This window comes from Filicampus tigris, chromosome 19 (genome assembly GCF_054856515.1).
Source record: "Filicampus tigris isolate MCC_2025a chromosome 19, RoL_Ftig_1.0, whole genome shotgun sequence".
NCBI lineage: Eukaryota > Metazoa > Chordata > Actinopteri > Syngnathiformes > Syngnathidae > Filicampus > Filicampus tigris.
The window spans coordinates 15,106,593-15,133,712 of NC_141235.1; the positions used below are offsets into that span (position 1 = coordinate 15,106,593).

A 27,120-nucleotide genomic window follows, 5' to 3' on the forward strand; every position below is an offset into this window, starting at 1 on the left:
GTGATTACAGTATAAGGGTTGAGTAATAATGGCCCTCCAAGAGACCATGACTATGATATGGCTCACGACAAAAATTTGTTTGAAACCCCTGGGTTAAAGCGAGGAAAGTGTTGAGTGGAGTGGGTTGAAGAAATGGTAGAATGGTGGAACCTTGGTGATTTTTCCAAATATCAACATGTTAAGTGAATCTTATCAGCCAGGAAAATCCATGTCAAGGGAGTAATAACTTCAAAATTATATTGCTAATGTGGAGTGGGAGGGTGTTATTTTATACTGTAGAGTTTCCATACGATGATAAACTAGTTTATTTATTCCAGTTTATTGAGTAGTGAGGTAGCCATTGTTAATAATTTAGAATGTTTCCTACAGTGATACAGCGAGGTTCTGTTTGTATAAAAGTGATCATCTGAGTTTTAATCTAACATTATGTTGTATATCGGCTACTTGAATTCCTTTAACTTGACTGTTTTGTCGTATTGCTGCTGCAAAGGGTTAAATGAAAATAGCAAATAGTAATGCTGAGAGTGGGAGTCATTGCCTAGTTCCCTGTTGAAGTGTTAAATTTTGTGAGGTGATCCCATTTGTGATTATTTTGGCCTTCGGTGCAGTTCAAAAAATAATAATCAAACAGATGAACGACTCTCCAAAACTAAATTTATGTAGTGAACTGAACAGGAAGCGCCACTTTACTTTGTAAGATGCTTTCTCTGCATCTAATGACACGTTTATTGTTTGGTTTGACTGACTTTGTGACAGGTCTCTGAGGCAAGTCTATTTTTGATAAAGCTAATTTGATCATGGTGGATAAAAATGGGGTTGATTGTTTCTATTCTATATGCATGATTTTTGGTAAGGACTTTTAAGTCACAAATGATTGAGATTGGGTGGTAACTAGAAGGGATCTTTTTTTGTTTTAATACAAGTGTTGTGCTTGCCATATTCATATGAGTAGGTATGCTGGTAGTCGGTTTGATTTCTGTAGTAACTTTCGGAGGGGAAGTCAACCCAAAGATATTTTTTTCCAGAAAATGTTCTATGCAGGTATACTAGTTGAAACAAGGCATTCTGATTAATGTCTTTAATGAATAGTGGTGATAAAATATCCCAGAAATGTTTATAAAATTCAGCTGGCAATTAATCAGACTCTGATGATCTGTTGTTGGTAGGCGTGTCAGTTTAGCGTGTTATTTTTGGCGTGAATCAAACCCCCTTTTGACGCCGTCAATTTTTTGGATCGTGTGATTAAGGTTTCCATAGCAACCAGCGGCTGTATTGATAAAGGCTGCTGGTCACCATGATCTATACATCCATCCATCCATCCATTATCGATACCGCTTCTCCTCACAAGGGTCGCGGGGCGTGCTGGAGCCTATCCCAGCTGTCTTCGGGCAGTAGGCGGGGGACACCCTGAATTGGTTGCCAGCCAATTGCAGGGCACACAGAGACAAACATCCGCACTCACAATCACACCTAGGGGAAATTTAGAGAGTCCAATCAACTTACCATGCATGTTTTTGGAATGTGGGAGGAAACCGGAGTACCCGGAGAAAAGCAGGCACGGGGAGAACAGGCAAACTCCACACAAGGAGGCCGGAGCCGGGATCGAACCCACGACCTCTGAACTGTGAGGCGGACGTGCTAACCAGTCGACCACCGTGCCGCCTATGATCTATACATGTATACTTAAAAAAAAGCTTTAGAGTAGAGTTACATGTGCTTCAAAATATTGACGATGAGGATGAGTTACTCGGCTGACACATGCACGGCTGAGTCCCTCTTCCCCGGTGATTGTCGTGACGTATGCGTTGGTGGTGTAACTATTAAAAGTTGTTCTTCCTTGTCTTCGGAGGCCGTGGTATGGTAGGTTACAATATAGGTTTGACTTTATGTATTTCTTCTGGCGTCTTCCTTGCTAAAGACAACTGACACGGCAGGACAATGCTTTGTTGCGTCTTTATTCAGAAGGGAACAGCCTCGCTCTAATTCACATCTCTCTCTCGTTTCTTCTTAACTCACAAAAGAATATTGCAGAATTTTAGAAAAATAATAAATACAAACTAATATGTGTGTATTTTATAACAGCACGAAACACGCGAGGGCCGCACGGGACAATCTCAGCGGTTCACCAACTCTTTCTCATTCATTTATCTGACACAATTAACATTAAAATATACCCACAACAGAATTTTAATAAACAAAATACCTTTTTTAGACACTCAAGCAGCGAGTAATAATCTTTTTAGTCGAAGTCATTGCCAGAGCGCAATAAAAGTAACATCCGTATAATGACTGCTCTCGTAGTTCTAATCCTCGTAGTCCAATTTTACGCACAATCCAGAAAACCATGCGGTACTTGGGCAACAATCCCTCTCGAGAAACAATAAATATATCTGTCAGAACAACAACAATGTAAATGACTGTGTGTGTGTGTGTGTGCACATATGTGTGCGTGGGCGTCTGTCTTTGAAAGCGCTGGGGCTATTTGTGTGAGTTGAATCCAATGCTTGTTTTTTCAATTGAAGGGGAAGTCAACCCAAACATTTTTTTGAAGAATATGTTCTATGCAGGCCCCCTAGTTGAACAAGGCATTCTGATTAATATTGGTTTTGTGGAATATGAGTCAAACAGCAAAATCTAGCCATCTCAGGGGTCGGCCATTTTATCACTTCTGTCGATTGAAAATGGCATCACAGATGCCCTGAGGGCTCAAATAACGACCAATCATGACTCAGTTTCAGAAAACCGGTGAGCTGTGATTGGTCGTTAGCTGAGCCCTGAGCAATTATGATGTCATTTTCAGTCGACAAACGTGACAAAATGGCCACCCCCAGTGATGGCTAAAAACCGGTGGATTAACTATTATTCCACAAACGCAATATTTATCAGAATGCCTTGTTTCAACTAGTGGGCTTGCATAGGGCATATTCTTGAAAAATAATATGTTTGGGTTGACTTCCCTTTAGTAAAGTATTTGCATAAGAAAATCAATCCTCTTATTCATGTTAAGGGTATTAAAATTCAAGAAAATAATGGGACAGAAAAATCAAGGGATTTTTTATACAATAAATAACATGCGATTAACTACGAGTTAACTATGAAAAATGTTGATTAATTACAATTAAATATTTGAATCGATTGACAGCACTAGTTTTTGGGCATCTTATTAAAGAGAAAAATCTACCCAAACATATTTTTTTTCAAATATGTTCCCAGCAGGCCCACTAGTTGAAACACGGCATTCTGATTAATATTGCGTTTGTGGAATATGAGTTAAGCAGCAAAATCCACCCCTTTTTAGCCATCTCAGGGGGTGGCCATTTTGTCACTTCTGTTGACTGAAAATGACATCACAACTGCTCAGGGCTCAGGGCTCAGGTAACGACCAATCTCGGATCAGCTTCAGAGAGCAGGTGACAAAGACTGTCTCAAAGTTGGCTTCCTCATGTTTACCATTCTGGATTCAATTCAAGGTGTAGGGGATTTGCAATTCTAATCAGGAAAAAATTCCCCTTTGTCTCTACCAGTGTAACAAACGATTCCAGTGGACGTTTTGTGATTGTTACTGGGAAACTACATAACACCCCGGTAGTAATGGTGAATGTCTATGCTCCTAATTGGGACAACCCATAATTTTTCACACTACCAGATTTGAACACACATTACTTGATTATGGGAGGGAACATGAATTTATTTCTCGATCCAATGCTTGACAGGTCTAAATCACGTGAATCTTATTTACGTGATTTAGACCTGTAAATCTGATTTACGTGATCTAAATCATATTTAGATTTATGTGATCTAAATCACGTAAATCATATTTACGTCTATGGCAGCTTCTGTGCTTGGTACATTTCTTAAGAACTATGGTGTCTCAGACACGTTGCGTGCTGTCAAGCCTTCAGGAAAATATTTTTCTTTCTTTTCTCCTGGACACCACTCTTACTCGAGGATTGACTATTTTTTTTTGAACAATCGCCTTATTTCAAAGGTGACCATGTGTAAATACCTTGCAATTGTAATATCTGACCGTGCCCCACTTCACATTGGAATTTAATTTCCGAATGTGTCAGCACCGCAATGGACATGGAGATTTGATTCTTCGCTACTAGCAGTTGAAGACTTCTGTAAATTTATCAACTATCACATTGAGTTTTTTCTAGAAACCAATAACACCCCATATATATCTAAAGGCTTACCTATGTGGCCAATATCCTTTTCAGCTAAAAACAAAAACAAAAACCGCAGTGCAAGACTCAGAGAATTAACCAAGCTCATAGCAAACATCGATTCACAATATGTAAACGGACCTTCTGCTGACTTGTATAAGCAGAGGCTTCTCCTCCAAACCAAATTTGAAGCTCTTTCAATTAAAGAAAATGAGAGGCTCCTGCTTAGGACAAGACATCATGTCTATGAACATGGGGAAAAGGCAGGGAGACTTCTTTCCCATCAGCTTTGTCAATCTGTCATCAGACATAAGATTAGATTCAGACCAAAAAGATAAACGATACTTTTAAGCAGTTTTATAAGGACCCCTATACCTCCCGAATTAATCATTCACGTGCTGAAATAGATTTATTTCTGGATAAGATTCATATCCCTACTATTGTGCAAGACCAACTTGAACAGCTCGAAGGTCCCTTGACAGCAGCTGAAATTTCACAAGCAATCCATCTCTCCAAAGCGGCAAGGCACCAGGGCCAGACGAACTTTCGTGTGCATTTTACATAACATTTGCAAACAAACTTGTCCCGTTACTAAGTGATGTTTTCTTCGAAACTCATAAAACCTTCAAATTGCCACAGACCTTGTCTCAAGCCACAATTGCTGTGATATTAAAGAAAGGTAAGGACCCTCAGGAATGTGGCTCCTACTGTCCCATTAGTTTATTGAATGTTGATTACAAGATTCTGACTTGCGCTTCGCCTTGAAAAGGTAGCGCCCACTATTATTCATGAAGACCAAACAGGCTTCATAGCAAATCGTCAGTCATATTTCAATGCCCATCGCTTGTTCAACATTTTATATTCTGACCACTCGACAGATCATATACGCAGCCACACACTCTGAATTAATAATTTCACTTGATGCCGAATAGGCTTTTGACTATGTTGAGTGGCCATATCTGTCTTCTGTGCTTGCCAAATTTGGTTTTGGACCCAACTTCATATTGTGGATCAGGATTCTGTAATCAGCTCCACGGTCTTCTGTCCGCACTAATAACATAACCTCAGAATATTTTCCATTACATAGAGGTATAGAGGTCATCAGGGGTGCCCCCTTAGCCCCCTTTTGTTCAATCTTGCAATGGAGCCCTTGGCTCTGTTGCTTAGGGCAGATTTAAAGATCAAGGGGATCATTCGTACGGTACTACTCACAAAGTGTCCTTGTATGCGGATGATCTCCTTTTGTATCTTACAGATCCTGAGACATCTATTCCAGCAATTTTAGAGCTCTCCGGGTCGTTTGGACAATACTCTGGATACAAACTCAATCTTGGCAAGAGAATTTTGTTCCGCCTAAATTAATTGGCTAACAAAGTAGATTATTCTGTATTTCCATTCACAGTTGAGCACTCGTCAATCTCTTATCTGGGCATTGCACTTCTGCACTTTCGCCTTCGAATCTACCTCACCTGCGCGTTGCGTTTTTACTCTTTTTAATTTTTGGAGACTATTTTTATCTTATTTTTTATTATTATTTATTTATTTAAATTTTTGTTAATCTCTGGGTCGCTTGATCTCGCGGACTAGCATACAGCTAGCTTGAGACGGAAACGGGCTAGCTTGGGGCTAGCTTGGAGCTAGTGTATTAAAATGCCTTCAGACGACAGCGACGAACACAATGGCCTGCTGGAGAAGGCAAATAAGACAATCTCTGACCTAAGAAGGGATATTCGTCGTCTCTCAGAGGAGCTCCATGAGAAGGAATCGGTCATCTCTTGCTTCGCGACCCGTTTCCCCGAACTCTCCGCGGTGGTCATGAGGAGGCGCGCTCGTGAAATCCTGTCGGCGACAATGACGGCTGAGGCGGCTGGCCTCTCGGACACGGCGAAGTGGGATCCAATTGCCTGCCCGGGGCCATCCTGCTCGACACCGCTGCAGAGTGACACCTGGGTCAAGGTGGTGTCCCGCGGCCGGAGGGCCGGGGAGCCACCCCACCGCCCCCAACTGGTCCTGGGGAATCGGTTCGCCGCCCTGGCGAGTGAGTCTCCTGTTCCCATCACTGCACTACAGCAGTCGGAGACACCGACTGCTGCGTCCGACGCTGGGGCTGTGCTCCCAGGGGCTCCCTCGGATTCCCCGCCACCCACGGCGACGACCTCGGCCGGGAACCCCATGTTGGGCGGGTCCGCCGGTGACACGGCCGTCCACTCACGCGTCGGGCTGCTCCGGGACGCGGTGTCCCGGTACAAGGGTGGTCGTCATCACCAGCATCATCGGCGACACTCATCGGTGTCATCCACCGTCTTCACTCGGCCTCGGCGGAGCCATCCTGGACAGTGGGGTCGTGAATCTCCCGCCGGTGGTGAGTCCCTTGGCGTTCCCTCCTCACGTCACCCACCGACCACCGTTATAATTGGCGACAGCACCATTAGACGTACTCACTATCCCGGCTGCGTCACCCGCTGTTTTCCCGGAGCGAAAGTCATGGACATAGTTAACATCCTGCCGGGTGTTCTTGACTCTCTGCCATCATCCATTACCTGGCTCATCGTTCACGTTGGGACAAACGAGACAATACGCCGACAGTCTGAGCAGACGAAGAGAGACTTTCACGCCCTCTTTGCCTTGTTAAGAACCTGCGGTCTGTCGGTCTGGGTGAGTGGCATTTTGCCGGCATTGTCTCGCGGAGCCGAGCGCTTCAGCCGCCTTTTAAGCTTGAACACGTGGCTCCTACGCACTTGTGGCCACCTTGACTTTGCTTTTATTGACAATTTTAACCTATTCTGGAATCGCCCGTCATTTTACCAGCCGGATGGTGTTCATCCGAACTCTCTTGGTAGCAAGATTTTAGCCGCTAACATCCACCATGTCGTAACCAATTCCACTCCCAGCTGACTCTTGTTTACCAATCATATTTCTTCTTCTACTCATAAACGCTGCAATGACAATGTCACTACCATCACTTACAGGCCAATACCAGCTGCTCACAGTACCACCACCCTCACTAGCTCCCCCTGCAGGCCCTCATTATCATTACCACTATCGGACAACTTTCCCATTGAAACCATCACCGGCAGACGCTTCCCTTGCACACACAAACAACGTGGTTTTAACAGTGGTAATCTAGTATATGTTAATACTGCTCATTCGTACCACCATGAGCGCACGTCCAGCACAATAATTAATCTGGCCGTGCTGAACGTTCGCTCCCTTTTAAACAAAACTTTTATCATAAACGACCTGATTTTAGACAATAATTTACATGGTATACTTTTGTCTGAGACATGGCTTGGTACAGATGCTCAAGTTGCTCTCAACGAGGCTTGCCCACCGAATTTTAACTTTTTATTTTCTACAAGGGATGGCAAAAGAGGAGGCGGGACTGCATCAATTTTTATTAATACTCTTTTATCAAAGGAGATCATTTTTAGCAGCTATTTATCGTTTGAACACCATGCCTTTGTTTTTAGCAGTCCCCCTATTCTCTGCATTACCGTCTATAGACCTCCCCATCATTCCACTTCTTTTATTACAGAATTTTCAGAATTCTTATCCATTTTATATTCCAGTTATAACAGAATATTAATAACTGGCGATTTTAATATACACATGGACAACATCTCGGACCCACTATCCAGAGATTTTTCAAACCTTTTAAACTGCTTGGATTTTAAACAGCACGTCTTGCAGCCAACTCACAACAGAGGACACACCCTGGATTTGGTTATAACCTATGGCTTGTCTGCTGGTGTGTCCTCTGGTGTTGACTTGGCAGTGTCAGACCACTACTGTGTCTATTTTAATATCGCCAGTTTTAACCATCTAGCAGTCCCGGTCAGAACAGTGAAGAAACGCTACCTATCTTCTGAGGTGGCTGCAAATTTTATCGAGATCTTAAAAAGCACTCCTGCTGACATTTTACCTGCACCCTGTGATCTTATTGTTGACAATTTTAACCTACATCTTAAATCATCATTAGATTCAGTAGCTCCACTTTTAATTAAAACAACAAAAACAAAGACTGTACCCCCGTGGAGAAACAATGCTATCAAAATATCAAAGAGAAAATGCAGGAGTGCAGAGAGGAGGTGGAGAAAAAGTAAACTTACAGTACACTATGAAATTTTATGCGAACAACTGAAATCCTACAATAAAACAGTAAAACTGGCAAGATCTTCCTATTTCTCAAACCACATTACAGTCAATAAAAACAACCCCAGGGTTCTCTTCTCCACCTTTGAACTTTTAACTAGTTCTGATTTTAATAAGTCCCCACAGAGACCAACAGATGCTCTCTGTGAGGACTTTGCAGACCACTTCAGAAGTAAAATCGATGACATAAGATCCAGTCTTTTAGCCCGTCAAAACACAAGTTTTAATAAACCCGGACAATCATATTTACATGAGGAAACACTGGAAAATTTTGCCCTGGTTGATGCAAGGACACTTGTTCGAGTTTTCTCCCAGGTAAACCCAACAACCTGCCTTTTGGATCCAATTCCCACATTTCTTTTTAAGACATTTAATGGATTTTTTGAAGAACAAATTTTAAATATAGTCAATTGCTCTCTTCAGACAGGCGTCTTCCCCGCTGCCTTTAAAACGGCGGTGGTGAAGCCCCTTCTGAAGAAGAGCGGTTCTGACCCGAGCGTTTTTAATAATTACAGACCCGTATCCAACTTACCGTTTTTAAGTAAGATTTTAGAAAAACTGGTTTTCATCCAGTTGAATCATTTTTTAAATACAAATAATATTTTGGAGAAATATCAATCTGGTTTTAGGATGAACCACAGTACGGAGACTGCTCTTTTAGGGATTTTAAATGATATTAGGTGCACTGCAGACGTGAGAAACCTCACAGTCTTGGTGCTACTGGATCTAAGCGCTGCTTTTGATACAGTAGATCACCAAATTTTATTAAATAGACTTAAAAATCTAGTGGGCATCTCTGGTACTGTTTTTGACTGGTTTTATTCCTATCTCACAGACCGATATTTCTTTGTAAGTATGGATACTTGTTCCTCTAAAACTCATGAAATTAAATGTGGGGTTCCTCAAGGTTCGATTTTAGGCCCCCTACTTTTTAATCTTTATATGCTTCCCCTCGGGGATGTCATCGGGGGACACGGCATCAGCTTTCACAGCTATGCTGATGACACGCAGCTGTATATTGCCGTGTCTCCTGATGACACAGGACCCATTGATACCCTTTTAAATTGCATTTTAGATATCAAGTCATGGATGGCAGATAATTTCCTACAGCTCAATCAGGACAAGACTGAGGTTTTAGTTATCGGTCCCGAAGGTCAGAGAGAGAAGCTTTTACCAAAACTACACATTTTTAATCCCTCACACTGTGTGAAGAACCTTGGCGTCATTTTTTACTCTGAGCTCAGTTTTATTCCTCATATTAAAAATGTAACCAATGATTGGTTTTTATCACCTTAAGAATATCGCCAGAGTCCGCCCGTTTCTCTCTCAGGCTAACACGGAAGTGTTGCCTTTATTTCCTGTCGTTTAGATTACTGTAATGCCCTGCTCTCTGGCCTCCCGAAAAAGAGCATTTCACCACTGCAACTACTGCAGAATTCAGCCGCTCGGGTGCTGACGAGAACCAGAGGGCGGGAGCACATTACGCCAGTTTTGAAATTGCTGCATTGGCTCCCTGTGTGTTTCAGGATCGATTTTAAAGTACTTTTATTAGTTTATAAATGTGTTAATGGTCTTGGGCCATCTTATTTATCTGATTTGCTTTTATCATACCAGCCCTCGCAGATCCTGAGGTCCTCTGGCGCGGGCCTTTTATTTATTCCAAGGGTGAGGACCAAACTGCATGGCGAGGCTGCATTCAGCCGTTTTGGTCCTCACCTTTGGAATAGCCTGCCAGAGGATGTCAGGTCTGCAGAGACTGTTGATATTTTTAAGAGGAAGCTCAAGACACACCTTTTTAGTTTGGCTTTCAACAACTTTTAAATAATTTATCTTTTCTTTTGATTGAAGATAATTCTATGTTTTGCTTTGAATGTTTTAAAGCACTTTGAGTTGCATTCTTATGTATGAAAAGTGCTATATAAATAAAATGTGATTGATTGATTGATTGATTCAAGTTTCAGATGCTTTTCAAGGATCTCTTTAGACAAAACTTTGCTCCCCTTCTAGAGACAACGAAGTCAGACCTTACGCGTTGGTCAATATTGCCTATTTCTCTAGCAGGGCGTGTCAACACAGTTAAAACGGTGGTTCCACCAAGATTCATGTAACTTTTTCAAATGGTCCCACTTTTATTACCTAAAATATTTTTCAATTAAGTAGACAGGGCTGTGTCTTCCTTCATCTGGAATAAAAAAAAAGTACCCAGAATCTGTAAATCCCTGTTACAATGCTCTAAATCTTAAGTAGGGTTAGCTCTGCTGAATTTTATGTATTATTACTGGTCCGCTAATGTTGTGAAACTAGTCACGTGGATTCGGGTGTTCAGGGAAGGTCACGGCCCACTTTGGTCCTCTTTAGAACTAAAGCCGGGCCTTCCTGCTTCGTCTATCGCGGTTATGTGTTCTGCCTTACCAATTGGCCGTAGTGTCAAGTTTAATAACCCCGTGGTCCAAAATACTTTGAATATTTGGTCTCAGTGTCGTCAACATTTTGATTTTAAGCAGATATTCATTTGCTCTCCTATCGTAGCAAACCCTTTTTTTCTGCCAGCTTTGAGTGATCCTGGTTTTAGAATGTGGATTAATAAGGCTATTGTGCAGATCTCTGACATTTTTGCTGATGGTGCATTTCATTCATTTGATAGGTTGACTAAAGATTTTGACATTCCCAGGACGCACTCTTTAGGTACTTACTGATCCGTAGTTTTGTAGCTAAACATTTTGTTGCGTATCCTGGTTGACCACCTGCTTGTCCTTTTCAGGACTGTTTGCATTTACATCCCACCGTGAGAGGTCCTATTTCCCGAATATATAATTTTTTGCATAAACTGAAACCTGAAAGCCTATCTGTTCTCAAAAAAGCATGGGAATCAGATTTGAACTTGAAGCTCTCAGAGGACGTATGAGGCATTAGTATCAATCAAATTCATTCGACATCTATTTGCATTCGCCACTGTCTAATTCAGTTCCGAATCTTTCATCGGTCTTACTTGACCAAAGCCAAACTCGCAAAGATCTACAACACCTCTGATGATGGCTGCCCGAGATTTAAACAGTCACCTGCTACGATGGGTCATATGGTTTGGTCCTGTGGTGACTTGAGAGGGTTTTGGTATGGAGTCTTTAGAGGTTTTTTTTCCCATATTGGCAACAGGGCCATTGACCCTAACCCCATAACAGCAATATTTGGTGTCATCCCTAATCAACATGGCCTCAGCTCCTATCAAAAAAATGCTGCTGCTTTTTTTTTGTTTGGGTCCATCGTTGTTTTTTTTTTTTTTTTTTTTTTTTTGGGGGGGGGTCGGTTAGTGTTTTGAATTGGAACAAAATATTGTAACCTATCTTTGCGCCATTGCTTGGGATAACTTGTTTATCTGTGATACTTGCCGATTTCAGGCAGTTTTTTTTCTTCCTTTATGCTTGTGCGTACTTAAATTGGAAAATATAAACAAAGTTCTAAAAAAAAAAAGGAATGATAAAATATATTATTTGATGTGGGTTTTGTGCCTGCTGGGCATAGTGTTAATGGGAGAATGTTTTCCTTATGTTGTAATTTGCCAATAATTTGCATGATTTATTAATATCAGGGGTGTAACGGTACGCTAAATCACGGTTCGGTTCGTTTTTTGGGAAAAATGATTCGGCATATTTTCGGTACAAAAAACTGATTTTTTTTTATGTTTATTTTGAAAAGATGACAAGTAAACTCTACTTTTTAAAAAAATAAATAAATAAAAGCGAACCATTCTAAGAAATTACACCAGAATAAAATAAAAAATGTTCCCAAACAGGAGACCGCAGTGTACGGGGGGACCTTCGAGCTCTGGCTCTTTTCTGGCTCTCACTGTTGTGCCGCCACTCTCCTCTCCCGCATGCAACAGTCAAAAGCGCCCGTGCGTAAGATCGCGCTAATAAGTGGACCGAACCGAACGCAAGTGGACCGAACCAATCCGCCATACCGAAACGTATTAATACACCCACGTTACACCCCTAATTCATATATTGGAATTTTTCATAGTACAGTTGTTGGATTAAAAATAATGTTTTCTTGTGTATTGTCGCTGTTAGGTGAAAAACATAACAAAATCTCAATTTTTTTTCATTTTCTTATTTTTACATGAATCATGTTTCCGCGTTACAGACATCGCATTAAAGTGAAAAATAAAAAAGTTTCCAAAATTGGAGATAAGTGTTTTTCACAGGACAGCGACGGTATGATAGTTTCAAGTTGGAATTTAACAAGTCTGAAATGATTTTGTATTTGTCCACTGGGTTTATTAGAGTGTTGATTTGTTCAGGGTTTAATTTACTGTACCACATTATTTTCTTGTGTCTGTTGCTGTTTTTTGTTATATGATTCATATGATATAATTTTACCTCTGATTACTGCTTGTCCAGTTTCCCAAAATAATGATTGCGTGATTTCGGGAGAGTCGCCCAGCTCCAGGAAGGATGGCCACTTCTTTTGAGATTATGAGGGTGAAAATTAGGTCATCTAAGAGAGATGTATTGAAACACCATCTTGGTGGAGGTTTGATTATAAGAGAGTGAATTGTATTTTCATTGATATATTTTGTAAGTGAGTTACTCATAAGAAAAAAGTCAATCCTGGACAAAGGCTGATGCATGGGGGATAAATGTGACTATTCTTTGAGCGATGGATTTCTTTATCTCAAACTATCGCAAAGTCCATAATCTTCTATATACTGTTTTATTTTGTCCATTGAGTACCAATTGCTTTTGTTACCTAATATAGGCTATTAGAGTGGTCTATGGCAGGGTTATAATATAAGCTCATGTTTGTTGCTTCACACAGTAAGGGGAAGAAACTATGAAAAAAGGTAGGATTGTCCTTTTGTGAGCGTTACCGTGATGATGATATCATCTACCTTCTGTATCAATAATAGATGAGTTGTAGTTACGTGGGATACTTTTACTGACTAATATTGAGACATCTCTTTTGGTTGGTTTAACCCATTAAAGCCTGAAGACCCCATCTCTCTAAAACCTACGGTCGTCATTCGAGTAACCCTTGAAAACCTGACATTTTCGCGGAATTCGACACCTACAAAAGAATTTTATCTCTGCCCCTGTATCAGATAGAAACATAATTCCAAAAGAAGTTGAGATCTTAGACACATGGCTTTCACACAGGCCTGGGTTTATTCATCTTTGTGGTTTCAATCGAAGATGCAAGTGATTTTTAATAAAAAAATAATCGAGTGGTAATTACCATGCTGTATTCTCTTACAAAGACGTTGAAATCACCATCGTCTGCTAACATATATCTTAACCACATATCCCGTTTGGCTGGTTTCATGGCTTTAAAGTCCAAAAGCGCATCGTCTATATCACTGCCTTGACATATCAGAGCTCCCACGATCGATTGCGCCGCTGTTACTCTTCAAAAAAAATTTGGATATCCTCCAATGACTCACGACACTGTCACATGTCTATTCTGATGCATTTCATTGGCTAAAACACAGAGAATTGGATTACAAAAAGAAAATTACGTATATGCTCTCCCGGATTTTAACGGGAGAAACACGCAACAGCGCTTCCGGCTTTAATCGGTTAAAGTACAACGGACACAAAAAAAGTTACCCTAAGAAAGAAGGAATACAAGTACAAATAATGAGATTCAATGATTACTTTGGTAATAACATAATGAAAAGGTCTCAAAAAAGATGTAGAAAACTCAAAATTTTCGTGAGCTGAGTCCGCCCATTGGCCATTTGATCGTCTTCAGGCCCTGAAAATGGCTATGACTAGCTGTCAGTAAGTATTGGTCGGTCGTTTTTATTGTTCAATTAAAGGAGAAACTAAATTAATCAAAACAAAAACCACGACAAGCACACTTCACAGCTGGCAAGTCAGAGAGTGGCCTGGAAGATTTTCAAATCGTAATGCTAAATCAAGGGAATACTCGGTTAATGTGTATCATTTTGAAAAAACATACTTTATTGTTTAATAAAACATATTAAAATTTGTAAAAATCGGGTCCCATACACTTTAATATTACAAGTTTATGAAAATATTTGATTGTAATCTTTATTCTTAAGATAGTGTTGTTCCGAGTTTGTTATTTGAGCTTCTTGAAGAAAACATGTCAGCCTTTAACTTAATAAGATGATTAAAGATTTTTTTTTTTAATGGTTTCAAATATCCCGTACATTCCATGTTACCATTTTTAACTTTTGCATGGTGACTGTGAGTGCTATGTAGATGTTATTCTTTATTGGGGATCAGATTTAAAAAGGGGTTCTAACAGCGGAGGGTAGAGGTGCATTTGGAAGACCATGTCAAGTTGTAGGAGACATTTTGATTTGTTCCTAAAATGTTGAGACTGGAATGTTATTTTCCAATTTATGAGGAAGATTTCATCTTTATATTGTACATTTTGCCCGTTTTCCTTTCTATCGAACCCAGAAGTGGAGCCAGAGCGGGGGCAAGGGAGCGCTCGCCCCAGGGCCCACAAGCTCACAGGGCCCATGATAGGTCCCTGTTTTGTAGCATGCGTTCATGTATAATTGTAAATTTATATTTACAAAGCGGCCCGCAGCCCGGTACCGTGGTAAAGTGACTTTCATAAGGCCCCATCTAGAATGCTACGCCCCGTCTGTGCTGATACCCACACTCCGTCCATGATCGACCCAAATTGTTGCCTCTACAACTACTGGCCTGTTGGGGTACTGGCACATTGGAACTGGAATTTTTGGTGGCACAATAAACACACAATAAACCTCTAACACAGGGGTTTCAAACTTTTTCATTTGAGGGCCACATTCATAAAAATACAATGATACAAGGGTCACTTTCAAATTCTTCAACTTCAAACTGTAATGTGACAATTTATAAAACATGTACTTGATCATTAATCTTTTTTTTTTTTTGCCACACCTGACGCGTGTGCAAAATTGTGTGAATTTTCACACGTTTAGCCCCTCATCTGTGGTCTACTCTCAAGGTTTTTTTTTCCCCCTTAACTGGACTTTTTTCCTTGCCTAGATGGGGGTTTGCGTCATGGGACTTCGCCAATCATAGTCACGGGGGACTGTTAACCCCACTGAGACTCTTGTGGCTATCCATCTATCCATTATCTATACCGCTTATCCTCACAAGGGTCGCGGGGCGTGTTGGAGCCTATCCCAGCAATCTTCGGGCAGTAGGCGGGGGACACCCTGAATTGGTTGCCAGCCAATCGCACGGCACACAAAGACAAACATCCGCACTCACAATCACACCTAGGGGCAATTTAGAGAGTCCAATCAACTTACCATGCATGTTTTTGGAATGTGTGAGGAAACCGGAGTACCCGGAGAAAACCCACGCAGGCACGGGGAGAACATGCAAACTCCACACAGGGAGGCCGGGGCTGGGATCGAACCCACGACCTCTGAACTGTGAGGCGGACGTGCTAACCAGTCGACCACCGTGCCGCCCCCTCTTGTGGCTAATCATTTTAAAAAATAATAATAAACTAACTTAACTTGACTCTTGTATTTGGTGTAGTAGTAGTCGCTGCTCAGGCACGTATATATTTTGCTTTTTTAACATAATTTATTGGGACATGTTGATTTATTCACGTACATCTGTGAAAACTGGGGGCATATAACAGCCCATGATCTTATAAAATGTGTTTTCGAGTCATGTGCTAAATTAACAGGAAGCCTGCCATTTTGGATTTATTTTGAAATTTTGTGCCTACATTGGTCATGTATAGATCATGTTTTAACAAACTACTCCTAGACATTTAATCCGATCGTTTTTAAACTTTCTGTGTTTCATTGAAACATGTTGAAGATGAAAAGTTATTGCCAACATTTTATGTCATTGCACGCTGTTAGCCACAGTGAGGCAATGTTTATGAAGAAAATTTGTGCTGTTTTTGTGGGTCTGAACCAGGCGAAAAAGACTTTGCACACACATTAGACCTGGCATAAGAATAAAAACTGTAGAGATTTCTTGTGCTTTTTTAAAAAAATGTCTCTATAGCCCCTCCTACACACATTTAAAGAAGCATTCCCGGTTCTACGATTTACCTTGATCCAAGATAATTTGGAGACATCTGTAACAGCCCAAGACCTCCCAAAAAGTATCTTATAGCCATAGGCTAAATCTACAGGAAGTTCTCCATGTTGACTTTATTTTGGAATTGGCTGACATTTTTTGGCCTTTTGGAGAGGTCATATTTTAACAAACTCCTTCAAGAGATTTTATCTGATCATAAGAATAAGAATAAGAATAAGAATGCCTTTATTGATCCCACAGTGGGGAAATTTTCATTGTTACAGTAGCAAAGATATAGGTCACACAGGGGCGGCGGCATAATGTGGCCATTAATGTATAACATTGACGGCAAACATTTAGAATCAAACCTATGTAGATATACGCAGTAACATGTGTATATACACATGTGTATACACACCAACCTACATCTACATAAAAAATATGAGGAACACTCATTTCGGCCTGTACATAGTACAGAGGAAAAAATACTCTAAGTGACAGTGCTGCAGTGCTGTAGTGAAATGTAAGGAACAGCATTGGATAAAAATAAAACTAGACTAACAGTAGTGGGGAATGTTGAGTATTGCACGGTATTACAGTAGTGGGGAATATTGGGTATTGCACGATACGAGCTCAGGTGCAGGACTGCACAATTGCACTAATGACCGCCAGTTTGTAGAGACTACACAATGTTCTTGTTAAAGAGTCTGACAGCAGCAGGCAAGAAGGAACGGCGGAATCTCTCCTTTGCACAGCGAGGGTGTAACAGTCTGTCACTGAAGGTGCTGTGGAGTGCTGTTAGGGTGCCCTGGAGGGGGTGGTCCGGGTTGCCCAGCATTGATGACAGCTTGGCCAACATCCTCCTGTCCCCCACCGAGTCCACAGAGTCCAGGGAGCAGCCCAGGACAGAGCCGGCCCTCTTGACCAGTTTGTCCAGCCGCTTCTTGTCCCGGGCCGAGACGCCGCCTGCCCAGGTGACCACTCCCTGGAAGATGACCGATGCAACCACCGAGTCATAAAAGTTCCTGAGGAGTGTCCCCTGAACCCCAAAAGACCTCAGTCTCCTGAGGAGGAAGAGTCTGCTCTGACTCTTCCTATAGAGGGCGTCTGTGTTGTCGCACCAGTCCAGTTTATTGTTCAGATGAACACCCAGGTACTTGTAAGTTGAGACTCTCTCAACATCTGTTCCCCGGATGTTCACTGGTGCAGGTGAAGAGTGCTGGCGCCTACCGAAATCCACCACCATTTCTTTGGATTTCCCCGCATTGATCAGGAGGCGGTTCTGCTGGCACCAGTCCACAAAACCCTGAGTAAGTTCTCTGTACTCCCGATCATCTCCGCCTGTGATGAGGCCGACAATCGCAGAGTCGTCAGAGAACTTCTGCAGGTGACAGGTAGGGGTGTTGTAGTTGAAGTCCGAGGTGTAGAGGGTGAACAGGAAGGGAGCCAAGACAGTTCCCTGTGGGGCCCCCGTGCTGAAGAGGAGCACGTCAGACACACAGTCCTGTGTCCTCACATACTGTGGCCGGTTTGTGAGGTAGTCCTGGATCCATGTGGTGAGGTGGTGCGCCACCCCCGCCCGCTCCAGCTTGTCTCCCAGTAGGGTGGGCTGGATGGTGTTGAAAGCACTGGAGAAATCAAAGAACATGATCCTCACAGTGCTCCCCGCCTTCTCCAGGTGGGAGAGTGAAGTGTGGAGGAGGTAGATGATGGCATCATCCACACTGATGCCAGGCTGGTATGCGAACTGGAGTGGGTCCATTGAGGAGCTCACCAGGGGGCGCAGGTGGACAAGGACCAGTCTCTCCAGGGTCTTCATCAGGTGAGACGTCAGCGCCACCGGTCTGAAGCTGTTGAGCTCCTTCGGGTGGGGGGTCTTTGGCACCGGGACCAGGCAGGATGTTTTCCATAGCTGGGGGACCCTGCCCAGCTTCAGGCTCAGGTTGAACATGTGCTGGACAATTCCACACAGCTGGTCTGCGCAGGATTTGAGGAGCTGGGGGCTGATGCCATCTGGACCCGCTGCCTCATCTACAAACTTTGAGTGTTTCATCTAAGCATGCTTAAGATGAAAAGTTATATAAAGTTTTTTATTTTGTTGCACGTTGTTGCCATTGTGATGAGCTCTTTGCCAAGACAAATTATGCTGTTTTTCACAGTCTAAACCTAGGCGAAACTCATGCAACATTGGAAAAACATCAGGCCTGGCATTAACACCTACATTTTTTATGTTTATTGTCCTATGTGCAAGTACCCTGACTTGCAAGTACCCCAATTTGGCCAGGGTTGCGAGGGCCCGTTATAGCTGTTCGCAGCTCTAGTTAGGGCCTGAGCAGCGACCGCTGCAAGGTCCCTATTGTTTTTGTAGAAATTATTATTATTATCATTATTAGGGCCCGAGCAGCGACCGCTGCGAGGTCCCTATTGTTTTTGTAGGAATGATTATTTGTTTTTTTTCTGACCAAATGATCGCAATTTTGAACCCCTAAACATGCACAAAAACTCACCAAGCTTTGCAGTCTCATCGGGCCTGGTGAAAAATTTGATAATTGATATTAAAGTCGCCGTAAACGAGGCAAACGAAATGGCTCTGTAACGCCACCTAGAGTGGGAAAACAAAATAGATTTCGAGCACGTTTGACCTAGGCCTACGAAAATTGGCAGGCACATGTAGCACCCCAAGACGTACAAAAACGTCCATTGCAGCCATAGTCCAAAGTGTACAGGAAGTGAACTATGAATTTTTGAATGTCCAATTTTGGAACATTTTTGCACATTTACAAGGGTGCATAAATTGGCATCCATGTCTCAGACGATTCTTCCAATTGACTTCAAATTTCGGATATATCATCTTAAGACGTGGGGCAACAACTGGAATCATTTTTTTGAGCTTTCAATAAACTATATGACGGGGGCGGGGCCTTAAAATTGGTGTAATTTTTTTTCCCTTCGCCATTCAGGAGAAAAACCTTAATAACTCCCCTGCACATGCTCCAAAAAATCCCAAACTTCACCTGTACGTAAAGAGGCGCGACCTGAAGACATCCATATGATAAGCAGCGCCTCTGGATTGGCAGACCAGGGTGGTGGTCCCCCTTTTTAAGAAGGGGGACTGGAGGGTGTACTCCAATTACAGAGGGATCACACTCCTCAGCCTCCCCGGCAAGGTCTATTCAGGGGTGCTGGAGAGGAGGGTCCGTCGGAAGGTCGAATCCCGGATTCAGGAGGAGCAATGTGGTTTTCGTCCCGGCCATGGAACAGTGGACCAGCTCTACACTCTCAGCAGGGTCCTCGAGGGTGCATGGGAGTTCGCCCAACCAGTCTACATGTGTTTTGTGGACTTGGAGAAGGCATTCGACCGTGTCCCTCGGGGAGTTCTGTGGGGGGTGCTTCGGGAGTACGGGGTACCGAGCCCCCTGATAAGGGCTGTCAGGTCCCTGTACCACCGATGTCAGAGTTTGGTCCGCACTGCCGGCAGTAAGTCGGATTCGTTTCCTGTGGGGGTTGGACTCCGCCAAGGCTGCCCTTTGTCACCAATTCTGTTCATAACCTTTATGGACAGAATTTTTAGGCGCAGCCGAGGTGTCGAGGGGGTCCGGTTTGGTGGCCTCAGTATTGCATCTCTGCTTTTTGCAGATGATGTGGTACTGTTGGCTTCTTCAAGCCGCGATCTCCAACTCTCGCTGGAGCGGTTCGCAGCCGAGTGTGAAACGGTCGGAATGAAGATCAGCACCTCCAAATCTGAGACCATGGTCCACAGTCGGAAAAGGGTGGCGTGCCCTCTCCGGGTCGGGGATGGGATTCTGCCCCAAGTGGAGGAGTTCAAGTATCTTGTGGTCTTGTTCACGAGTGAGGGTAAGATGGAACGGGAGATCGACAGGTGGATCGGTGCAGCGTCTGCTGTGATGCGGACCCTGTATCAGTCTGTCGTGGTGAAGAAGGAGCTCAGCCGAAAGCCGAAGCTCTCAATTTACCGGTCGATCCACGTTCCTACTCTCACCTATGGTCATGAGCTGTGGGTCATGACCGAAAGAACAAGATCTCGGATACAAGCAGCCGAAATGGGTTTCCTTCGCAGGGTGTCCGGGCTCTCCCTTAGAGATAGGGTGAGAAGTTCGGCCATCCGGGAGGGACTCAGAGTCGAGCCGCTGCTCCTCCGCGTTGAGAGGAGCCAGTTGAGGTGGCTCGGGCATCTGATTAGGATGCCTCCGAGACGCCTCCCTGGTGAGGTGTTCCGGGCATGTCCCACCGGCAGGGGACCCCGAGGACGACCCAGAACACGCTGGAGAGACTATGTCTCCCGGCTTGCCTGGGAACACCTTGGGATCCTTCCGGAAGAGCTGGAAGATGTTGCTGGGGAGAGGGAAGTCTGGGCTTCCCTGCTGAAGCTGCTGCCTCCGCGACCCGACTTCGGATAAGCAGGAGATAATGGATGGATGGATGGACAATAGCTGCTGGAACTTGACCCACATGATAATTTCTTCTAAAGAAACTAATGACATTTGATAAAATTCGAATCCTGAAGACATCTCCGAACTTATTTTTAATCGTAGTGGTAGCGCCAACTACTGGCGAAAGGAAGTACATGTTTTACTCTTTGAACTTGTTCTCCTCGCCAGTTAACCAGGTCGACCTCAGAATTGCTTGGAAGACTCTGTAGACCTTCCTGATGTTAAAATATGATATTTGTGATTTTTCGTTAAAAGCTGTCACCATGGCTACGGGCAGTTCGCAAATAAAACCACGCCGATTTTGACTGTCTAAACATGCATGAAATCTCACGAAACTTTGCATACACATGAGGCCTGGTGAAACCACCTTTTTTTGTTTGTTTGTTTTACGTCGCAAATGTTTGAAAAATGGCTCGCTAGCGCTCCCTAAATTTTTTTTAAAAGCAGCCCCGGTTGTACGTTTCACCTATATCTATGAGAATTTGGTGGTATATCTAACAGCTCAAGACCTACAAAAATGTCTCTTGGAGCCAATTGCTAAACCTAACAGGAAGTCCGCCATTTTGAATTTACTTTACAATTCGGCATCACATTGACTTTAAAAGCAGCTGTAATGTGATCCACATGATAATATCTTGTCAAAATTTCACATTTTTGATGAGAGTCTACACCTGAAGACATCTACGAACTGACTTTTCATCATAGTGGGAGCGCCACTTACTGGCTAAATGAAGTACATGTTTTATTCTTTCATGTTTTTCTCCTGGCAGGTTAGCCAGATCTCCCTCATATTTGCTCGGAAGAGTGTTTAAGCCTTTATGATGTTAAAACACGAAGTTTGAGATTTTTCGCAAAAAGCTGTTGCCATGATGATTTTGAGAATGTAAACATGCACAAAAACTCATAAAACTTTGCACACATAGAAGGCCTGGTAAATTAATCAATAATTAATCATTCAATTGTGCAATCTTCAAAAGATGGCTCACTATCGACCCCTAGAAAATGTATAAAAAGTGGCCCCGGTTGCACGTTTCACCTACATCTACGAAAATTTGATAGTATATAAAACAGAAAGAGACCTACAAAAAGCCTCTTGGTGCCATATGCTAAACCTAACAGCAAATTCCACCATTTTGAATTTACTTTAAAGCTTGACTCACCTTGACTACAAAAGCTGCTGTAACTTGATCCACTTGATAATTTCGATTATTCAATTCCAATGTGCGACCATCCCAACGTGCCAGTACCCCAACGTTGCCAGGGTTGTGAGGGCCCTTTATAGCTGCTTGCAGCTCTAGTTCCTTTTTGTAATTTTAGTACAGAATAGTTCCTTTAATTTTTTAAACCCTATATTGACTACTTACTTGCTCCTGTCAAATGATAGCTATATTTCAACTTTATAAGAATGCATCTTTGTGTTCTTTTTAGAATTTTTGCCTCATATTTTTGGTACTGGCTGACCTGATGGCTTTGCAGTTAATCTTTCCTCTTAAAAGGCTAATTAATTAGTAAGATCAACAAGTTAGGACGATCTTAACAAACATCCTATACCTAGGTATTAACAAGTGCAAACGATAGTGATGCGGTCAGATCTGCACCCGGTCTCTGGGTTTGGTCGCTCTACCGGGGTGAGGGCTTATTTAAGACGGTGTGGCATCACACATATGATCTCAACACCGATTTAAGGAAGCTTTCGTCTCTATCTTATCAACATTGCAGTGTGGAGGGACAGGAAGCCCTAACCCTTTGATCGCAAAGTCGGTCAGGACTTCCTTAGCGCCTGGAAGCATGGGTCAATGAGATCAGACACATGTTTCCATCAAAATACACAAAAGATCAATAATTACAGTTAAATATTTACCGTGACTTTTTTTAATTGCTACTATGCGGTGTTAAGTGATATGAAAGTTGTTTCAAATATTACAAAACACACTTACTCAGTATGGTTGTTCGTGGTTTGCTTGATAACCTGACAGTAGACTTCATCTCTCAGCAGTTCTCTTTCCTTTCCTAGCTGAAAAGAGAACAGAAACAAGATTTACCTTTATTTTTCAAAGTCCATTTTGTGTAAGGTACAGTATTTATGTGAGCACTAACCAGCAAGATGTGACTCAGACAGTCTGTTTGGGTGGTTTGCTTTTTCATGGCTGTATCACCCATCAACTGCATCACATCTTTGAGGAAAACATTTTAATTAGAAAAACAAACTACAGTAGCACAATAGTTTTATTTAGAATAACATTTTAGAATGATTAGACTTACTACTAAAGCATTGGACTGATAAATCATTGCTGTCAGGATCATTGTAGAGAATTAGGGACTCTTGAATGGGCACCTGCAAATTAATCAGATGTGTTTTTGAAAATGCTGCATAATTGAAAATACATTTTTATTGATGGCTTTAATTTACCTCTGTGAATTGAACTGCCTCATGAGAAGTCCTGACACTTGATTTCCAGCTGTCATTTTCCATTCTTTGATAAGAAGATAATGATTAAGAGATATTACATTTTCATTACATAACTCTAAAAACAAAAAAAACTATATATTCACATGTAAATGGTAAAAGGTCTTTCACTTGTATAGACATACATATACATAATACACAGTGGACCCCTACATACTCTTGTCTTGGCACCTGCAGATTCACCTATTCACAGATTTTTTTTCAATATGTTTTTCAATAGTTCGTCGGAATTTTATTTTTTATTCCCGAAAGCGCTCCCAACAGCATTTTTTGAAAAAGAAAAAAGTTTGATTGATTGACTTAATTTCAAGTTTCAAATGACAAATTACATGGCAACAAAATCCATGAGCTAGCACTTTTTTACCCATCTGTTGACGAGTGCTGCCACTTTCAAATTATAGTGAGATTAGGTTTGCAGTTAGATTTTTATGAATGTGGGCATGACCAATGACAACAATAGAAAATGGTGGTTATCAACACAGTTGTGTGTGTTCGATATCCTCCCCCTTGCAGAAACACATCCTCAGTTAAGCCCGTATCTCACTGAACGGCAAATGCTTGTAGAAACTTTTGGGTTTTGTCAGGGTTCGTGAAAGATTGAAAACATATTCGCAAACAGTTTTACATGTCGCAAACAGTTTTTCTTGCTGCAAGGAAATTTCGCGAATCACTTGTTTCGCTAACAGTGGCAAGTGTTTGCAAAACAGTCGTAAGCAATTGATTAAATGGTCGTAAGACATGCAAGGAGTTATTTTTAATTACATTCCGTCACGCCTGTTCCCCCGCCACACACACAATAAAAAAAAGTGTTCATAGATGCTGTGAGAGAGATGCTAACGGCAGAGGTTTCATGATTCATAAACATTATTTAAAGCTCATTAGATGGCTGATTTCCTATTCACATCCACTTACTGGCTGGGAGTATCGTGAGTTATGTGAATTGTTCACCACTATTTAACCAAGATAGCATTTACCACCAACACAACCACCATCGGTCATATATATATACACAAAAGAGAGAGAGAGAGATGTCACCAGGTGGCTCTGTCCTAAGCCTGACCTATTATTGACAGATTGATTGGCAATAATTAACCCCAACTAAACACAGGTGCGCAACCTGGGCCGAGGGACTGTGATTGGAGAACGGGATCGGGTTGAGCACAGGTGTAACACGTCGCGGGAGGGCTCTGGAGGGACTGCTGGGCTTCACTGCCAACGGAAGAGCTGGATGATGGACTGCGAACCAAGTGCTTTATGAGCTAAGTAGACAAAGAGGGAAGATTGAAGGGTCGAAACTCCCTGCTTGACTGACTAGTGGACTCCTTCCACTTGTTCTACCCAATCAGACTTGGGTTTTAAAATGGACAGTGATCTTAAATTGGACCAGCAAATCAGCTTGTTTCACCTTAGACAGCTGGCTAAGGTAAAGCTCCTCCTTTCCAATCAGCACAGTCATCCATGCCTTTGTTACATCTCGGCTAGATTACTGCAATGCACTTTATTTTGGAGTCAGCCAGTCCTCCCTCAAACGTCTGCAGTTGGTCCAAAATGCTGCTGCCCGCCTACTAACTGGAGCTCAGAAGATCGAGCATATAACACCAATTCTGGCCTCCCTTCACTGGTTCCCAGTGCATTTCAGGGTTCAATTTAAGATTCTCCTATTCGTCTTCAAATCAATAAATGGCCTCGCCCCGGCGTACCTCTCCGAGCTCCTCCACTCCTACGCACCTTCCCGCAGCCTCAGGTCTGCGGACCAGGCGCTGCTCGAGGTGCCGAGGACCAAGCGGAGCCTCAGAAGGGATCGAGCTTTTTCTGTCGCTGGTCCTTCCCTCTGGAATGACCTCCCATTGGTTGTTAGGCAAGCCCGCTCTCTGTCCATTTTTAAAACCCAGTTGAAGACACATTTCTTTTCTCTGGCTTTTGATCAGACCTGAATTTTTCGGCTCTTTTCCGGTGTCAATTGTATATAGTGTTTTATGTTAATTTATTGGCTTTATTTATTCACATTTTATTTATATAGTATAAATTATTTATGTCTATATTTATTAATACATGTACCACAGCCTTTTATTGTTTTGTTTTATTTATTAAAGTGCTTTGTTACAGCCCTAGCTGTTATGAAATGCGCTATACAAATAAAATTGTATTGTATTGTATCATATCAGACTGGATAGAATTTTAAAGTGGACTTCTAGAAAATCTTTTAAAGCGTCTTGCCCATCTTAAGTACTGATTTCTTGCCAACCAGCTTTTAAAACACCCCTCCTGCCATACTGCCCATCCGCTGCCCCTTGAATTAATTGCCTGTCTTTGTGTGGATTCAGATTGCCAATTGTTCCTCACGCTTTTTTTTCTTTTTAGTGCATGTTGTGTTGTGACGCGTTCTAGTGCCCACGTTTGCTGTGAAGTCCTAACTGCAGACTCTGGACACAAGGTGGCGCTGGGCATGGTTGCCAGTTGGACTGGCAAGACCCTAAATGGAAGCAGGACTCATTGAGTGGGGGAGTGTGGAGGAAGGGGGCGTCTAAGAGCCCGGCCCAGAGATTCCCACGGCACCGAACAGCGCATCTTTACATCATCTTTACAGCAACATCTTTACACTGGGCTAAAATAAAAAGAAAACAAGTTGCTGATCCTCTGTATCCTTCTGACATGTGTGTCATTCCTCAGAGTAGACAGGTACCCGAGGGTTGGCCTAGCGCCCCCAACTGGTCACAAGTGGCCTTGTCTGCAAAATTTTACCCCGAGTAGAGCAACGCACCGCCAGTGTGACATAAGGGTAGGTACGATAATCTTTTTTCGATGCATCGTTCGTTTTATTAAAAGTATTCTGCATCGATTTAGAGTTATTAATAATCGAAGTTTAAAGGATAAAATAAAAAAATATATATATGTGCAAGCAATTACGTGCGTTTGTACGTCAGACATCTGTGCCTAGGCTTACGTGACAAGATGGCGGGACAAACAAAACCTCACACGAGCGGCGCATCCTCATTAAAAGCATCGGTTTGGAGACATTTCGTTTCTTTATTAAGTGTGAGACGTTGATAAAAATATTTTGGGAACCCAACAAAGATGACACGTTACCACACAGAGTTGAGTGCTGCGACCCATCGGAGATAACAGCCGACTTAGTCTGTCAGGTGTTCTCGCAATTCTCCCACCAAACGCAGAAAGGGTAAGAAAAATGATCAAATCCATTGCAGAGTGCATTGCATCGGATTTGCGTCTGAATCGGTTGCGGAAGGAAGGGGCTTTCACAGCCCCGTTGCACAGTGACGCTGTATATAAAATTCCCATCGCGCAGTAAAATAACATCAGAGCATGTAGAGTACTTCTTTCCACACCCAAAAACCTAGAATATGCACATCTTCTGCAAGATTAACACATTAAAGTCTGTTATTTATTGTTACAAAATATGCTGCTTTATATTTCGATTAATAAAGCTGTTCTGTTTGATGGCAATTTCGGAGGGTTTAATGTTAGTGTTAATTACACCACTCACAGTAAGCTGTGGAACGAGCTCGAACCTATATTGCTCTTAACGGAGGAAATACACAGTACAGTACTTCTACTGGCCAAATTGCTACAGCACCGCGCACCTTTTTCTTTCTTCAGTCTCGTCCTCTTGTTTTTGTCCGCCCAGGAACATTCTTGCTCTCTGGTTCACTTTGCCAACAGTCATTTTTCACACATTGTTCAACACTGCCCTCTGCTGTAATGCACAATATCATGTACAACAAAGGTCACCAATTGAAATATCATCCATCCATTATCTAAAACGCTTTATCCTCACACGAGGGTCGCGGGGGTGCTGTCTTCGGGCAGAAGGCGGGGTACACCCTGAACTGGTTGCCAGCCAATCGCAGGGCAAA

General features: G+C 42.4%; 2 protein-coding genes across 2 annotated transcripts in view; one reads left to right on the plus strand and one right to left on the minus strand.

The window, feature by feature from the left end:
• Nucleotides 1-27,120, minus strand: part of myo15b (myosin XVB) — a 142,636-nt gene that overhangs the window by 28,780 nt on the left and 86,736 nt on the right. The window contains exons 30-33 of the mRNA XM_086017487.1: nucleotides 23,189-23,252; nucleotides 23,041-23,113; nucleotides 22,876-22,952; nucleotides 22,716-22,792 (exon numbers count right to left, since the gene is read on the minus strand). Of these exons, the coding sequence (XP_085873613.1) occupies nucleotides 22,716-22,792; nucleotides 22,876-22,952; nucleotides 23,041-23,113; nucleotides 23,189-23,252 (291 nt within the window). The remainder of the gene's footprint in view (nucleotides 1-22,715; nucleotides 22,793-22,875; nucleotides 22,953-23,040; nucleotides 23,114-23,188; nucleotides 23,253-27,120) is intronic.
• On the plus strand, nucleotides 5,604-24,712 carry LOC147131710 (uncharacterized). The gene is made up of 2 exons (XM_086017489.1): nucleotides 5,604-6,821; nucleotides 24,354-24,712. Exons 1-2 carry the CDS (start codon nucleotides 5,817-5,819, stop codon nucleotides 24,501-24,503), a joined length of 1,155 nt encoding a protein of 384 aa, XP_085873615.1. The 5' UTR covers nucleotides 5,604-5,816; the 3' UTR covers nucleotides 24,504-24,712.